Source organism: Theropithecus gelada, chromosome 2, assembly GCF_003255815.1.
Source record: "Theropithecus gelada isolate Dixy chromosome 2, Tgel_1.0, whole genome shotgun sequence".
Lineage (NCBI taxonomy): Eukaryota > Metazoa > Chordata > Mammalia > Primates > Cercopithecidae > Theropithecus > Theropithecus gelada.
In genome coordinates this window covers 29298355-29316203 of record NC_037669.1, presented here as the reverse complement: position 1 = coordinate 29316203, position 17849 = coordinate 29298355, and the positions used below count along the sequence as shown (strand labels likewise).

Genomic DNA, 17849 nt, shown 5'->3' with positions numbered 1-17849 from the left:
GGCTATACTCCCAGAATACTAAGAGGAAGACAGTTGGAGCTATAAACTCCCTGTGTCTCAGATGCGTTCCCTGGCAGAGGCATGACATCTTGATGTTTTGTGGGGGAGCTGAGAGAAGAGGTTTGTATTCCCAATATCCCATCTGGATGTTAAGGTAACATTTGTACAAATAGGTCTGTGCCCACGTTGTAACTGGTGTGGGAAACCTGGAGCCAGCCTTCCAAATTTCTCTTGGCACCAAAGGGACATGGCAGCTTCCAAGGGTAAATGTTGGTCAGGGCCTCTGACCACATTGCTGATGGAAATAAAATTTCTACATTTTGGCATGATGGAGTTTATGGACACAAAAATTGGAGTTTAGCTACAGCCACCTTAACCAAGGATTCCAACTTAGCACCACCAAGAATGTTACAAACTAAAATGTCTTTTCTGATAAACAATGGGAAGTACACAATATCATTGCCAAAAAGATAATGTAAATCTAATCATGAGGGAACAATTAGTCCGGATTACACCTGTTGTCTCAGGCTAATTTAGTCTACCTTGCTTTGAATGACACTTAGACATAGCCATTTGTGAAGGGCCACAGAGGCCAGGGGCAGTGGCTCATACCTGTAATCCCAACACTTGGGAGACTGAGGCTGGCAGATGACTTGAGCCCAGGAGTTCGAGACCAGCCTGGGCAACACGTTGAAACCCTTTCACCAAAATACAAAAATTAGCCAGCTGTGGCGGCCTGTGGCTAGTAGTCCCAGCTACTGGGGTGGCCAAAATGGCAGGATTGCTTGAGCTGGAGGTCGAGGCTGTAGTGAGCCGTGATTGCACCACTGCCCTTCCAGCCTGGGCAGCAGAGCAGAGATCCTGCCTCAAGAAAAAAAAAAAAAAAGTCTGGAAAGAAAAGTAACAAAAGGACAATCTCTGTATTCAAATAAAGTTAAAATTGGCCGGGTGTGGTGGCTCACGCCTGTAATCCCAGCACTTTGAAAGGCCAGGTGGGTGGATCACCTGAGGTCAGGAAGAGTTTGAGACCAGCCTGAGCAACATGGTGAAACCCTGTCTCTATTAAAAATACAAAATTAGGCCAGGCACAGTGGCTAACGCCTGTAATCTCAGTATTTTGGGAGGCCGAGGGGGGCAGACCACCTGAGGTTGGGAGTTCGAGGACAGCCTGACCAACATGGAGAAACCCTGTCTCTACTAAAAACACAAAAATTAGCTGGGTGTGGTGGCACATGCCTGTAATTCCAGCTACTCAGGAGGCAGAGGTTGTGGTGAGCCAAGATCACGCCATTGCACTCCATCCTGGGCAACAAAAGCAAAACTCCACCTCAAAAACAAAAAACAAAAACATTAGCTGGGCGTGGTAGCACATGCCTATAATCCCAGCTACTTAGGAGGCTGAGGCAGGAGAATCGCTTGAACCTAGGAGGTGAAGGTTGCAGTGAGCCAAGATTGTGCCTCTGCACTCCAGCCTGGGCAATAGAGTGAGACTCCGTCCCACACACACACACAAAAAGGGCCACGTGCGGTGGCACACACCTGTAATCCCAGTAATTTGGGAGGCCCAGGGGGTCGGATCACCTGAGATCCAGAGTTTGAGACCAGCCTAGCCAACATGGTGAAACTCTGTCTCCACCAAAAATACAAACTAGCCGGGTATGGTGGCACACACCTGTAATCCCAGCTACTTGGGAGGTTGAGGCAGGAGACTTGCTTGAACCCAGGAGGTGGAGGTTGCAGTTAGCCAAGATCCCACCATTGCACTCTAGCCTGGGCAAAAATAGCGAGGCTCCACCTCAAAAAAAAAAAAAAGGTTAAGTTTTCCATAAAATGTGAGTGATTCTCATTTAGTTCCCAAACCAGGAGCATCCATATTAGTGTGGAACTTTGAAATGCATGTTACTTCATCTCAGACCTACTGAATGACACAGGGTGTGGTTCAGCAATGTGTTATCATGAGTCCTGCAGAAGAGTATAAGAATTGCTAATCTTGGTGATAAAAAGCAAAACAGGTTTTCTAAAGGGTGGAAGTAATGGGAATTGACTGGAAGAGCCCCAAAGGAATTTTTCTAGTTATAGAAATATTTTCTATATTGATTGGGGGAATTGGCTAATCATTTATTTTTCATTTTATTCTATTTTATTTTATTTTATTTTTGAGATAGAGTTTCACTCCTGTTGCCCAGGCTGGAGTGCAATGGTGCGATCTTGGCTCACCACAACCTCTGCCTTCCGGGTTCAAGTGATTCTCCTGCCTCAGCCTCCTGAGTAGCTGGGATTACAGGTATGTGCCACCACCCCCTGCTAATTTTTTGTAGTTTTTTTTTTTTTTTTTTTTTTTTTTTTTTTTGAGACGGAGTCTCGCTCTGCCGCCCAGGCTGGAGTGCAGTGGCCGGATCTCTGCTCACTGCAAGCTCCGCCTCCCGGGTTCACGCCATTCTCCTGCCTCAGCCTTCCGAGTAGCTGGGACTACAGGCGCCCGCCACCGCGCCCGGCTAGTTTTTTGTATTTTTTAGTAGAGACGGGGTTTCACCATGTTAGCCAGGATGGTCTCGATCTCCTGACCTCGTGATCCGCCCGTCTCGGACTCCCAAAGTGCTGGGATTACAGGCTTGAGCCACCGCGCCCGGCCTAATTTTTTGTAGTTTTAGTAGAGACAGTTTCTCCATGTTGGTCAGGCTGGTCTCGAACTGTCAACCTCAGGTGATCCACCCACCTCGGCCTCCCAAAGTGCTAGGATTACAGGCGTGAGCCACCACACCCAGCCTGGCTACTCATTTTTTAAAGCTCATTACAGTGTACACTCAAGATCTGTGCATTTCACTCTAAATTTTATCTCAAAGGAGAAAAAATGGTTAGTTTGGAAATTAAAGAGGAAATAGTTTGTGTCACATAACTGTACCCCTAATATTTCTGTACACGTCAGAGCTAGAGATTGAGAGAAGTCTTGTTTATCTCCTTGGTAGACGACAAGGAGGAGGACCACAATACATCAGGGGGTTTATAACACCAAGGAGGGTTCTAAAGAGGTACACAGACTGGACAAGAATTCCTCACCATTCCAGAACTCATGCAGCTCTAAGTAGAATGCAAACGTTAAGAACTTTCTGGCCGGGAGCGGTGGCTCAAGCCTGTAATCCCAGCACTTTGGGAGGCCGAGATGGGCGGATCACGAGGTCAGGAGATCGAGACCACCCTGGCTAACACGGTGAAACCCCGTCTCTACTGAAAAATACAAAAAACTAGCCGGGCGAGGTGGCGGGCGCCTGTAGTCCCAGCTACTCGGGAGGCTGAGACAGGAGAATGGCGGGAACCCGGGAGGCGGAGCTTGCAGTGAGCTGAGATCCGGCCACAGCACTCCAGCCTGGGCAACAGAGTGAGACTCCGTCTCAAAAAAAAAAAAAAAAAAAAAAAAGAACTTTCTACATTCTGCTCTTCCTTCAAACTCCTGTTTCAGGTCAGGCTCATGCCTGTAATGATTCTCCTTCCTCAGCCTCCCAAGTAGCTGCGATTACAGGCACCTGCCACCACACGCAGCTAATTTTTTGTATTTTTAGTAGAGATGGGGTTTCACTGTGTTAGCCAGGATGGTCTCGATCTCCTGACCTCATAATCCGTCCGCTTTGGCCTCCCAAAGTGCTGGGATCACAGGCATGAGCCACCGAACCTGGCCTTTTTCGTTTTGAAACGGAGTCTCCCTCTGTTGCCCTGGCCTGGCTGAGTGCAGTGGCGAGGTCTTGGCTCATCACAACCTCAGCCTCCCAGGTTCAAGCCATTCTCCTGTCTCAGCCTCCTGAGTAGCTGGGATTACAGGCATGCACCACCGGGCCCGGCTTTTTATTTTTTTTTCTTGAGACGGAGTCTTGCTCTGTTGCCCAAGCTGGAGTGCAATGGCATGATCTTGGCTCACCACAACCTCCGCCTCCTGGGATCAAGTGATTCTCCTGACTCCAGCCTCCCGAGTTGCTGGGACTACAGGTGCGCACCACTAGCCCCAGCTAATTTTTGTATTTTTAGTAGAGACGGGGTTTCACTATGTTGGCCAGGCTGGTCTCGAACTCCTGACCTTGTGATCCGCCGGCCTCAGCCTCCCAAAGTGTTGGGATTACAGGCCTGAGCCACCACGCCCAGCTAGTTTTTGTATTTTTAGTAGAGATGGGGTGCCACTCTCTTGGCCAGGCTGGTCTTGAACTCCTGACCTCGTGATCCATCCACCTCGGCCTGAAGTGCTGGGATTACAGGCTTTAGCCACCGCGCCCGGCCCCACTGATCTATTTTTCACTTTAATTATTTGGCTTTTCTGGGATGTTGTAAAAATGTAATGAGTCTGAGTTATGCATCTGAGTTATTTAATTTAACGTAATGTATTTGAGACTGATACATGTTTTTGCATGTATCATTAGTTTGCTCCTTTTCATTAATGAATAGTGCTATTCCATTTTGTGGGAGTACCACAGTTTGTGAACCATTCACCACTTGAGGGATATTTAGTTATTTTTAGGTTTTCATGATTACAAATAAGTCTTCTATAAACCTCTCTATGTAATTTTTTGTTTGAATATTGAAGTTTCACTCATTTGGGCTAAATACTCAAGGAAGGAGATTGCTGGACCATATATTAAGTGTACGTTTAGCTTGACAAGACACTGCCAAACTGTTTTCCAAACTGACTGTGCCATACTGTATTTTCACTGAAATATATGAGATGCGGCCAGGCGCGGTCGCTCATGCCTATAATCCCAGCACTTTGGGAGGCTGAGGCAGGTGGATCACCTGAGGTCAAGAGTTCAAGACCAGACTGACCAACATGGAGAAATCCTGTCTCTACTAAAAATGCAAAATTAGCCAGTAGTAGTGGCGCATGCCTGTAATCCCAGCTACTAAGGAGGCTGAGGCAGGAGAATCGCTTGAACCTGGGAGATGGAGGTTGCGGTGAACTGAGCTCACACCATTGCATTCCAGCCTAGGGAAGAAGAATGAAACTCCGTGTCCAAAAAAAAAAACTCAAACCAGAATTGCTCCACTTTTATCTATTATATATTGGTGTTCCACAAACATCTATTTTTGTAGAACATATTTCTCTGATTTAAAAGAATAAAAGTGTTAGCTGGGTGTGTTGGCATAAGCCTGTTGTCCCAGCTCTTGGGGAGGCTGAGGCAAGAGAATCACTTGAGCCCAGGAGTGAGAGGCTGCAGTGAGCCCTGATCATACCATTGTACCCCAGCCTGAGCAACAGAGTGAGATCGTGTCTCAAAATAAACAAATAAATAAAAGCGATTTTGAAAAAAGATAAGATTAAATTTAAAGCCGGGCGCGGTGGCTCAAGCCTGTAATCCCAGCACTTTGGGAGGCCGAGGCGGGTGGATCACAAGGTCAGGAGATCGAGACTATCCTGGCTAACATGGTGAAACCCCGTCTCTACTAAAAATACAAAAAACTAGCCGGGCGCGGTAGCGGGCGCCTGTAGTCCCAGCTACTTGGGAGGCTGAGGCGGGAGAATGGCGTGAACCCGGGGGGCGGAGCTTGCAGCGAGCCGAGATCGCGCCACTGCACTCCAGCCTGGGAGACACAGTGAGACTCCGTCTCAAAAAAAAAAAAAATAAAAAAAATAAATAAATAAATAAATTTAAAAAATAAAAACGATTTTGAAAGCATTTATCTAAATAAGAAATACAATGCATTTATATTTACCTTACAATATAGAAAATAAAATATATATTTGAAAAAAGTAATGCATTTTTATTTCAGAACTATTGTCTATTATTGGAATAAATAACAGAAAAAAAGTATTCAGAAAAGATTTTTTTGAAGGTTGTTTTTAATAGTTTGGCGTCCTGTTAGTGGCTACTTTTTAGCTTTGAAGTACATGTATACTAATTCCTAAACTAAAATTGGTGCTATCTGTTTTAGAGTTATTTTGGGGACCTAATTAGGAGCCTTCTATGAACTGGATACTACTGAGCCCCATGGGAATAAGGATGTGTCTGAGAACTTCAGATTGCCACAGTCTAGTAGAAATAGTCACATCTGTCTGTGAAAAGTATTTACACCAAATCCTTTAGCAGCAGCACAGAAACAGACATCTGCTATACAATGGTGTTGGGTGAAAGGGGTGGAAATGTGGAGGTTCAGGTAATATTAATAACCCTAGCATTGGCTGGGTGTGGTGGCTCACACCTGTAATCCCAGCACTTTGGGAGGCCGAAGCAGGCGGATCACCTGAGGTCAGGAGTTTGAGACCAGCCTAGCCAGCATGGTGAAACCCCATCTCTACTTAAAATACAAAAATTAGTTGGGCGTGGTGACAGGCGCCTGTAATCCCAGCTACTCAGGAAGGTGAGGCGGGAGAATCGCTTGAACACGGGAGGCGGAGGTTGTGGTGAGCCAAGATCACACCATTGCACTCCAGCCTGGGCAACACACTGAGACTCCGTCTCAAAAAATAAAAAAATAAATAGGCCGGGCACGGTGGCTCACGCTTGTAATCCCAGCACTTTGGGAGGCCGAGGCGGGCGTATGACCAGGTTAGGAGCTTGAGGCCAGCCTGGCCAACACGGTGGAACCCCGTCTCTACCAAAAATACAAAAATTAGCTGAGTATGGTGGCAGGGGCCTGTAACCCCAGCTATTCGGGAGGCTGAGGCACAAGAATCACTTGAACCCGGGTGTGGAGTTTGCAGTGAGCCGAGATCATGCCACTGTACTCCAGCCTGGGCGACAGAGCTAGACTCAGTCTCGAGAAAACAACAACAACAACAAAACCTTTAGCATTGATTGAGCTTCTCTTATGAGCCAGATAGAGTGCAAGGCTCTGGGAGACCAAAGGTGTTTGAAACCTACCTGGCCATTGCTGTCATAGAACCTGCTAATTGAGGAGATGAAATTACCCTAAGATTCCAAATATGTACAGAATTACAGATTCAAATGATTTTTCTTAAAAGGACTAGAGTGAGAGAATGACGAGAGGAATTGCTTTTAGGGTTACTCTTAAGAAATACATTTAAGCTTGGCCGGGCGCGGTGGCTCACACCTGTAATCCCAGCACTTTGGGAGGCCGAGGCGGGCGGATCACGAGGTCAGGAGATCGAGACCATCATGGCTAACATGGTGAAACCTCGTCTCTACTAAAAACACAAAAAAGCCGGGCGTGGTGGCGGGCGCCTGCAGTCCCAGCTACTCAGGAGGCTGAGGCAGGAGAATGGCGTGAACCCTGAAGGCGGAGCTTGCAGTGAGCCGAGATCGGGCCACTGCACTCCAGCCTGGGCGACACAGAGAGACTTCGTCTCAAAAAATAAAACAAAAAATAAAATGAAAAATAAGAAGTGCATCTAAGCTTAAAGAATGAGGCGTCAGATGAGTGAAGAGGGACAGAAATAACACTTTTCTTAAAAACTTAAAATAGCAGGCTGGGTGTGGTGGCTCACACCTGTAATCCTTACACTTTGGGAGACCTACAGGGGAGACTGCTTGAGCCCAGGAGAGACAAGCTTGGGCAACATAGTGCGACCCCGTCTCTACAAAAAAGTAAATTTAGACAGGCGTGGTGGCACATGCCTGTAGCCATGGCTACTCAGGAGGCTGAGGTGAGAGGATCTCTTGAGCCCAGCAGGTAAAGGCTGTAGTGAGCTGTGGTCGCACCACTGTACTCCAGCCTGGGCAACAGAGACTAGAACAGACTAAAGGGTAAAACAAGTAAAACTGGCAAAATTCAAATAGGAAACTATAGGAAATTCACACAATTATTTCAACAGTAACAACAACAACAACAAATTGTAAGAAGTAAGAAGTGGAAGCTGCATGTGATGGCATGTACCTGTAATCCCAGCTACTCAGGAGGCTGAGGCAGGAGGATTGCTTGAGCCCAGAAGTTCAAGCCTAGCCTGTGTAACATAATGAAACCCTGTCTCCATAAAATGAATAAATAAATAAAAACAGATGTAGATAACTTATAAAGAAAAATTTAAGGCATATTTCAATTTATCACAGAGCTTGATTGGAGGCTGATTCAGATTGCTCAAAAAAGAAAATGAGGGAAGAGAAAAACATATAAGATAAATGGAGTTTTTTTCTGGAGATCCACCACCTGGGTTCAAGCAATTCTCCTGCCTCAGCCCCCACCAGTAGCTGGAACTACAGGCATGTGCCACCATGCGTCGCTAATTTTTGAATTTTCAGTACAGATGGGGTTTCTCCATGTTGGCTGGCTGGTCTCAAACTCCTGACCTCAGGTGATCCACCCGCCTTGGCCTCCCAAAGTGCTGGGATTACAGGTGTGAACCATGGCACCGGCCTTTTCCCTGAATTTATGAATGAAATCATAGGCGATCTGGATTTGTTTCAAAATAACCCATGGAGAAGGAATGGACGGCAATTGAGATGAAACCAGACTAGCTGTAAGTAAATTATTGTTGTCTACTTTTGTACATGTTTGAACTTTCCCATACTAAAACATTCTCAAAAAGCTGGGCAAAAAAACCCAGGAAAACAAATAAGATGACTTTTGTTTTCGTTTTTGTGACAGTCTCTCTCTGTCGCCCAGGCTGGAGTGCAGTGGCTTGATCCTGGCTCACTGCAACCTTCACCTCCTGGGTTCAAGCGATTATCGTGCCTCAGACTCCGGGGTAGCTAGAATTACAGACATGCACCACCATGCCCGGCGAATTTTTGTATTTTTAGTAGAGACGGGGTTTCGCCAAGTTAGCTAGGCTGGTCTTGAACTCCTGACCTCAGATGTTCCGTCTGCCTCAGCCTCCCAAAGTGCTGGGATTACAGGCGTGAGCCAACGCGCCCGGCCTAAAATGATTATATTGCAAAAAATGCAATGAAGAAAAGAAAACATGGTAATGAAATGGTCTTTCCACTCGAAATCCTGTCCCTACCTAAGGCATTAGGATCAACTCAGGCCATTAGGTCAGCTTTCCTCTAAATTGCCCATTAAAAGCAACAGGGGCCACACCCAACCGGGTAGGCGGAATGCTTTTCTGGCTGCATCTTAGAGGGCTGCATTCAGGTTTCATCCTGGAAGGGAGGAGCCGGAATTCCAATCATTATCTGCCGTTGACTGCCTGTCTCCAAAGCCCTTTGTTTATATCCTGATCTAGCTAACGCTTCCAGACTTCAGGAGTTTAAGAATCATCCAGAGGGCTGGGCGTGGCACGGTGCAGGCCTGTAGTCCCACCCACTCCGAAGGCTGCGGAGGGAGGATCCACCCACTCCGAAGGCTGCGGAGGGAGTCTGGGAACTCAGGCAGGAATTCAAGACTAGCCTGGACAACGCAGTGAGGCCCCCTACCCACATCCTCTCTGTCCCCGCAATCCGCTTCCGCCCCAGGTCTCATCTCTACAAAACATTTAAATGTTGGCGGGCTGGAGTGTGGGGGGAGGGGCAGGGGTGGGACGCCATGGGCTGAGGTGGGAAGATCGCTTGAGTCCAGGAGGTCGAGGCTGCAGTGAGTTATGATCGCGCCCCCGCACTCCAGCCTGGGCTACAGAGCCTGTCTAAAAAATAAAAAAAGAAAAAATTACCTGGAGGGCTTGTGGAAGCACAGATTCCTCAGCTCCTCAGCCACACCCTCCAGGATCTGATTCAGGATGTCTCCGGTGGTGGGGTGGGGCCTCAATTTATTTTTCCAATCAGTTCCTCAATAAACTAAAGCTGAGCCTTTTCAGGCTACACTTTTTTTCTTTTTTAAAATTATTTCCTTTTTTTTTTTTTCCATAGAGACGAAGTCTCACTATATTGCCCAGGCTGGTCTCGAACTTCTGGACTTAAGTGATCCTCCTTTCTCGGCCTCCCAAAGGCCTCCCAAAGGATGACAGGCGTAAGCCACCACGCCAGGTCCAGACTATATTTTGAATGTATTATACTACTAACTTAAATGGACCATGGTCACCCTGGGTTCTGAGATTAATGGACCAAATCATTTTCCCAGGGACAGAGAAAGCCCATTGTAAAGGTACTTGGTTGTCAGTGCTGCCATATTATTTGTGAATGAAATTTATTTTAGTTGCTCTGGCTTCTTAGAGTGACCTCTGAGAACATCTGCCTCATATTTTGCCACATTCTGCGTCCAACATTAGGCTCCAGCAATTCCTAAGTGCATCCGTTCCGTCTGCCTTCATTACTCCACCACTTGCCTTAGTGTTTTGGTTCTTGTTGCTATTCTGAACAGTCAAATCCTTCTCCTCTAACCAGCTCAGTATTATTGCAGGCTTAATATTTGTATTTAGAACTAGATCGAAGAGATTATGTTATCCAACCCCCACAGTTTAAATCTGGGGTCTTTCAGTGAGTAACATACCCACAGGAATAAATCAGGTATAAAATACCTGCCTAAAATGCTCTGAATCTTTTTTCCATTCCCTTCATAATAAGTAATTTATTACCAATATCGTCCTATAACTGTTCTCAAACATTCTGTTCATTCCATTGGAACTTGTCAACAGGTGTTTGTCATTTTCAGTTTTCTTTCAAGTTTCACCTATTTTTTTTTCTTCTTTCTTTCCTTCTTTCGCTTTTTGGGACAGAGTCTCGCGAAGCTGGAGTGCTGTGGCGCGATCTCGGATCGCTGTAGCCTGCGTCTCCTGGGCTGAAGCAGTCCTCCCACCACCCCCTCCCAAGTAGGTGGAATTACAGGCGCGCTACAACGCCCGCCTAATTTTTGTGTTTTTTCGTAGAGACGGGGGTCTCGCCATGTTTCTCAGGCTGATCTCGAACTCCTGGACTCAAGCGATCCGTCCTCCCCAGGCCTCCCAAAGTGCTGGGATTACAGGCATGAGCCATCGCGCCCCGCCTAATTTTTAAAAAAAATCACCACCGAATGGACAAGACAGGGTATAAAATTGATAAAATTATCCCGTTACCAGAAAATGAGGGAGGGGAAAAAGAGGAGGAAAGGAAAACAGAGCTCAACTGGGTAACAGGAAGTAGAAGGAGACATTTGCTTATAAAAGGAGAAAGCAGGTTAAGAGAAGTAAACTACCATATCCTTAACATTGCTGTCCTTGCCTACCCCAGGGTGTTGCTGAAAATGTCAGACGCAAATTTGGATAGCAACAAGAAGGTAAGTTTTGTTCTAATAGAATTACTTTTCTCACAGTCCCTTTTCAGAGTCTTTCTAGGTCTCCCTTATGTTTCTGTTTTGCCACAAATCTTTATTCCTGGATGTAAGAAACCTCCATCTTGAAACCTCCTCCTCTTTGCAAATGGATTGTTAGTTTTCTTTCATGTGATTATGCTTTTATGTGCATTTGGATGAGAGTAAAAAGAAGTAAGATTTTCTCCGCCAAGTCCAAAGGAAAGTATTTCTCTGGTAGGAAAGACGAGAAGTGCTATAGCTGGACAAGATAAAAATGGTAAATACATAAATATGGCATGGATAATAATATTAGAGAAAACATAATTAAAAATAAAAAATAATTTTTTTAAAAAACTAAAGTAAAAAGAAAGTGAAGGCGGTAATGTGGATAAAGTCATAAAGTGACCAATTGGTTACTTTCTCTTGGAGTAGGAAATATGTACTCTCAGTGGCCTTAGTACCAAATGAGTTTCCAGATTAGGCTTGGGTAGTCCTGGACCTATGAGAAACTAGAGAAGGTATCATAGTGTATTTTCAGGCGCCACTGTTCCAGTCCTCTGGCTAAAGGACTGAATGGGCCAATATTAGCTATATAATTATGGGGAAGTCACATAGCTGCTTTGAGCCCCTGCTTTTCTCTGTAATAGAGTAACGTTCCTAAATAATGTCAGTGTTATTTTGAAGTAAACTAAGAGTAATGGGAAGTCATTGAAGAGGTTAAATACGAGACAGGAGTGTGGCATCAGCACTAGAAGAGAATATTACAATAGTACTGGAATGGAGTTTATTCACCCTTGGATTTGAGAAGAAAAGCTAACTTCAGAACCATACTCAAGCCTGTGTTACTCTGGCATTGCTCATTTAGTTTTCTCATTTGTAAAGCAGGAAAATTAATAAATTACTACAAGTATACCATGAGAATTAAATTTGAGAAATACAGAAAGCACCTAGCATAGTGCCTGTGTACTGTAGAGAGCCAGTAAATGTTAGTTTCTTTCTGTCTACCTGCTTTCCTACTTTATCTTTCATTCATCAGATCATAAAAACAACATTGAATGCCTCCTCTGTGTTGGGTGCTGTGTTTCTGTGAAGGCAACAGAGAGTAAAACAGATACCCTCCCCTCAGGTCTTGGAGCTGAAATGAGCCCAGTGGGGCTGGAGCTCAGAAAGCTCGGAGGTCATGAGCTGGAGAGGCAGGCAGGGACCAGACTGTTGGAGAATTTGTAAGCTACACAGCTCTGTGAGCTAATTTGAGTTTTGTCATTAACCAGAATAACAATGACAAGCCATTGAAAAATTTTTGACAAGCATGGAACAATCGGCGCAGAAATAGCAGAGTTACAGTGGATTTGGGGATAACAGGAGGTTATTGCTTGTGCTGTGAAATTTGATATGGGAATTGGGAATCTGGGGAATCATGTGATAGAAGATGGAAAGCCAGGAACACATTCCATACAGATTTAGGAGTTAATGAAAGTACTTTGTGTTTTGACTGATGAGGAGGAAGGCCCTGAGGGAAATATTTCTCTGAACCCAAGCCCTACCCTCTGTTTTCTCTTTCATTAACACCTACATGTAAATTGACTTTGGCCCATTTTTTTCCCCCATATTTCCTTTGTTTAATAAAGGGTCTGCTAATCAACATCACATTCAAGGAATCTCAGTAATTCTTTTCTCCATCTACCTACTTACTGTCTTCTCAGTTCCTTATTCATTAGTTGTGCCTTGAAAGCAAGCAGTTCAGTTGTACTGCATCAAATGAGAATCAGTGACTGACTTCTCTTTCCAGAATTTCTTTGAGGAGGAAGTAGATGATGAAGAAAGTGTGATTTTGACACTGGTGCCGGTTAAAGATGACGCAAATATGGAACAAATGGAACCAAGTGTTTCTTCAACTTCTGATGTCAAACTGGAGAAGCCTAAGAAATACACTCAAGGTATGGGGGACAGGGATTGCTCAGTTAGTTCCGCCTACAACTCTGGGAAGTCTAGGAAACAGTAAGGTTTGTCTTTCCTATCCTCTGATTATACAACACCCAGCTTAAATCTCACCTTGTTACTCTGTTAAGAAATTTTGCAAACTCTCATACTTCTCGCTTGCTGAGCCTGTTGTACTGCCATACTTTTATTTATTGGAGATGGAGTCTCACTGTGTCACCCAGGTTGGAGTGCAGTGGCGCAATCTTGGCTCACTGCAACCTCCACCTGCCGAGTTCAAGCGATTCTCCTGCCTCAACCTTCCAAGTCGCTGGGATTACAGGCGTGGGCCACCAAGCCCGGCTAATTTTTGTATTTTTAGTAGAGATGGGCTTTCACCATGTTGGCCAGGCTGGTCTCGAATTCCTGACCTCAGGTAATCTGCCCGCCTCAGCCTCCCAAAGTGCTGTGATTACAGGCATGAGCCACCACACTTGGCCTGTTCTGCCTTATTTTTAAGACACAAAATAAGCATGGGGAGCGCTTTGGGCAGAGAGTGCTCTTCTGGACCAGCTCAACATGAGTTCACATTCCCAACACATGAAGCTCAATCTCGTCTTCTGTAAAAACGAGATTAATACATATTTGCTTCCCATGAAGATTAAATAATTTTGAAAAATGTCTGGTATTTTGCTTAGTAAGTAATTATGAATCAAATATATATATATATATATATATAGTAGCTCTTAAAATCATGACCCTTCGTATCTGTGCTCAGTGTCTCAGTGCTTCCTATAAAAGCATCAAATAAGTATTTTCTTTCTTTTTTTAAAAAATTTTTCTGGAGATGGAGTTTCATTCTTGTTGCCCAGGCTGGAGTGCAATGGTATGGTCTTGGCTCACTGCAACCTCTGCCTCCTGGGTTTAAGCGATTCTCCTGCCTCAGCCTCCCTAGTACCTGGGATTACAGGCACCCACCACCACGCCCAGCTAATTTTTGTATTTTTAGTAGAGACAGTGTTTCACTATGTTGGCCAGGCTGGTCTCGAACACTTGACCTTGTGATCCACCTGCCTCGGCCTCCCAAAGTGCTGGGATTACAGGCATGAGCCACTGCGCCCATGGCTTGTTTTGTTTTGAGACAGGGTCTCGCTCTGTCACCCAGGCTGGAGTGCAGTGGTGCGATCTCAGCTCACTGCAACTTCCACCTCCCGGGTTCAAGTGATTATCATGCCTCAGCCTCCTGAGTAGCCGGGACTACAGGCATGTGCCACCGTGCCTGGATAATGTTTGTATTTTTGGTAGAGACAGGGTTTCTCCATGTTGGCCAGGTTGGTCTTGAACTCCTGGCCTCAAGTGATCAGCCCTCCTCGGCCTCCCAAAGCACTGGGATTGTAGGTGTAAGCCATCATGCCCGGCCTCAAACCTATGTTTGGATTCTAAATTCCGTGTTTCTTTTATGCTACATATAGCAGCCTGTTATTTTCTGTTGCCCTCAACAACCAACTGAATAGAACATTATGTTGGCTTTATCCTCCAAAATGTCTAGATTTTGGAGCACAAAATATCAGCTCTCCTTATAGAAAACAAAGAAACCACCACGTTGTCTATCCCCAGTCAACAATGGTCTACATCATTCTGTCAGCCTGAATCATTTTTCTCTACAGCTCCCCATCTCACCTCACTCTGCTTAGCTCTAACACATCATTATTTACTTCATCTTGAAATCCTCATTATTGACCCAGAAGATAAAATCCTTCTGAAAATACTTATTTGGGCTGGTCACAGGGGCTCACGCCTGTAATCCCAGCACTTTGGGAGGCCAAGGCGGGTAGATCACCTGAGGTCAGGAGTTTGAGGCCAGCCTGGCCAACATAGTGAAACATTGTCTCTACTAAAAATACACAAATTAGCTGGGCATGGTGTTGCGTGCCTGTAGTCCCACCTACTCGGGAGGCTGAGGCAGGAGAATTGCTTGAACCTGGGAGGCGGAGGTTGCAGTGAGTTGAGATTGCGCCACTGCACTCCAGCCTGGGCAACAGAGCGAGACTCCATCTAAAGAAAAACCAACAACAACAAAACAAAAAACAAAAAGAAAACATAGGTTTGAGTCCCAAGTCTGCTGTTGTAATGGGCAAGTCTTTAAATACCTGAATCTGTTACCTCATTTTTTTTTTTTTTTTTTTTTTTGAGATAGAGTCTCACTATGTTTCCCAGGCTGGAGTGCAGTGGCGCGATCTCAGCTCACTGCCGCCTCCGCCTCCTGGGTTCAAGCAATTCTCCTGCCTCAGCCTCCTGAGTAGCTGGGATTGCAGGTGTGCACCACCATGCCCAGCTAATTTTTCTGTTTTTTGTAGAGATGGGGTTTTACCATGTTGGCCAGGCTGGTCTCTATCTCCTGACCTCAAGTGATTTGGGCGAATCACTTGTGATTCATATCAGCCTCCCAAAGTTCTGGGATTATAGGTGTGAGCCTGTTACCTGGCCTTGTTAGCTCATTTTTAATGTGAGAAATAAAATTTGATACGTATATATGCAAATTGCATTGTGAAAAATGTGAAAAGATATTTGTAAAATTTTAAAAGAATCTTGCCAACTTTAAATTATTACTACTTTGGTTCCATTCTTTTCTTAGGTCATCTACTTCAAACAAATGAACAATTTACAGCTCCGCAAAAAGCTAGATGCAAAACATCAGCCCCTCCCTTGCCAACCATTTTGCCTCCCATTAATAAGGTGTGTCGGGACACCTTGCGGGACTGGTGTCAACAACTCGGTTTGAGTACTAATGGCAAGGTTAGTACACTTGGGTGAATGTCTGCTGCTGGGAATAACTGTGGGAATCTTTGTTAACTTTTAACTTTATTTCTCTCTTCATTTCCTAAGAAAATCGAAGTTTATCTGAGGCTCCATAGGCATGCTTACCCTGGACAACAGCAAGTGAGTAATGAGTGTGTTGATGGTGTGAAGGTGGGTTCTGATCATGATTTTTCCGGTCCCTACCCAGGCACCATTTCTATATGTTGTACCTCTAAGGCAGGGTTTCTTAATTGTGGCATTATTGACATTTCGGAACAAATAAGTTTTTGTTTGTTTTGGGGCCTGCTCTGTACCTTGTCGGATGTTTTGCAGCATCCCCAGCCTCTACCAACTGGATGTCAGTAGCAACCTTTCCTCCCCCTGCACAGGTTCAACAACCAAAAATTTCTCCCAATGGAGAATTTGCGGTTTATGGGAACTAATATTCCTAAACCCTTTCCACAATGACATACTTGTTCAGGTCAGTACAAAGAATAATAAAATTGGCCGGTCACGCCTGTAATCCCAGCACTTTGGGAGGCCGAGGTGGGTGGATTACCTGAGGTCGGGAGTTTGAGACCAGCCTGACCAACATGGGGAAACCCTATCTCTACTAAAAATACAAAATTAGCCAGACGTGGTGGCATATGCCTATAATCCCAGCTACTAGGGAGGCTGAGGCAGGAGAATCGCTTGAACCTGGAAGGCAGAGGTTGCGGTGAGCCAAGATCGTGCCATTGTACTCCAGCCTGGGCCACAAGAGCGAAGCTCCGTCTCAAAAATAAAAATAAAAAAAAGAATAATAAAATTGACCCAAAAGTCCTTACAGCCCTAGTGGTTTACTGAATACTCATCATGAATTTCATTTGCAGGATATGCCTGAAATGTCACAAGAGACCAGATTACAGCGATGTTCGAGGAAACGCAAGGCAGTGACCAAGAGAGCAAGGCTTCAGAAATGTTATGAGGTGAATGAGAGAGCGGAAGAGACTAATACAGTTGAAGTGATAACTTCAGCACCAGGAGCCATGTTGGCATCATGGGCAAGAATTGCTGCAAGAGCTGTTCAGCCTAAGGCTTTGAATTCATGTTCCATTCCTGTTTCTGTTGAGGCCTTTTTGATGCAAGCCTCTGGTAAGATCAACCTTAAAGTGTGAGTCCCACTCCAGGGGACAAGGTTAACTTTTAGTAGTCCAAGACCGAAACATGGTCAAAGGGAAGGCGTTTGCTAAAATATCTGAAGATTAGAAATTGGATTCACATAGGACATCTCTCTTTCATCCGTCATATTGATGGATAGTCATGTTTTGTCTGGATGGGTCTCTAAGTCAGGTGACTAAGTAGTGGCCCTTTTCCATCATTAAGCAGAATTCCAAGGTGGGAAGAAAGCATAACCCGATAATCTTGGACCACAGTCTGAGGTCTTCCCCTTTTCTTTCTCTCTTCCTTAAGGCATGTATGACATAGTGAGTAAGAGGAATGTGTTGGTTCAAATTCTTGCTTTACCATTTCCTAGATATGTGACATTGGCAGGTTACTTACTTTAAACCTTAATATCCTGTTTGTTTGTTTGTTTGTTTTTTGAGATGGAGTTTCACTCTTGTTGCCCAGGCTGGAGTGCAACGGTGTGATCTTGGCTCACTGCAACCTCTGCCTCCCAGGTTCAAGCAATTCTGCCTCAGCCTCCCAAGTAGCTGGGATTACAGGCACCTGCCACCATGCCCAGCTAATTTTTTGTATTTTTAGTAGAGACGGGGTTTCACTATGTTGGCCAGGCTAGTCTCGAACTCCTGACCTCAGGCGATCCACCGGCCTCGGCCTCCCAAAGTGCTGGGATTACAGGCGTGAGCCACCACTCCCGGCCAAGTATTCTGTTCTATGAAATGAAGATATACCTATGTCATAGAATCGTAGTGGCTGAGCGTGGTGGCTCACTACAGGCCCAGCACTTTGGAAGGCGGAGGTGGGAGGATTGCTAGAGCTCATGAGTTAGAGACCAGCCTGGGTAACATGGCAAAATCCCCTCTCTACAAAAACTACAAAAAAAAAAAAAAAAA

At 45.2% G+C, this 17849-nt stretch overlaps 1 protein-coding gene across 2 annotated transcripts in view; it reads left to right on the top strand.

Moving 5' to 3' along the window:
* Nucleotides 1-9074: 9074 nt before the first annotated feature.
* The window catches only part of DPPA2 (developmental pluripotency associated 2), a 25379-nt gene continuing 16604 nt past the window's right edge, over nt 9075-17849 (top strand). The window contains exons 1-6 of one of the 2 annotated variants that reach the window (XM_025377035.1): nt 9075-9329; nt 11016-11061; nt 12866-13013; nt 15629-15789; nt 15880-15933; nt 16665-16926. In XM_025377035.1, coding sequence (XP_025232820.1) covers nt 11029-11061; nt 12866-13013; nt 15629-15789; nt 15880-15933; nt 16665-16926 — 658 coding nt within the window. In that variant the 5' untranslated portion in view covers nt 9075-9329; nt 11016-11028. The remainder of the gene's footprint in view (nt 9330-11015; nt 11062-12865; nt 13014-15628; nt 15790-15879; nt 15934-16664; nt 16927-17849) is intronic. The other variant, XM_025377036.1, reaches the window with a different exon arrangement.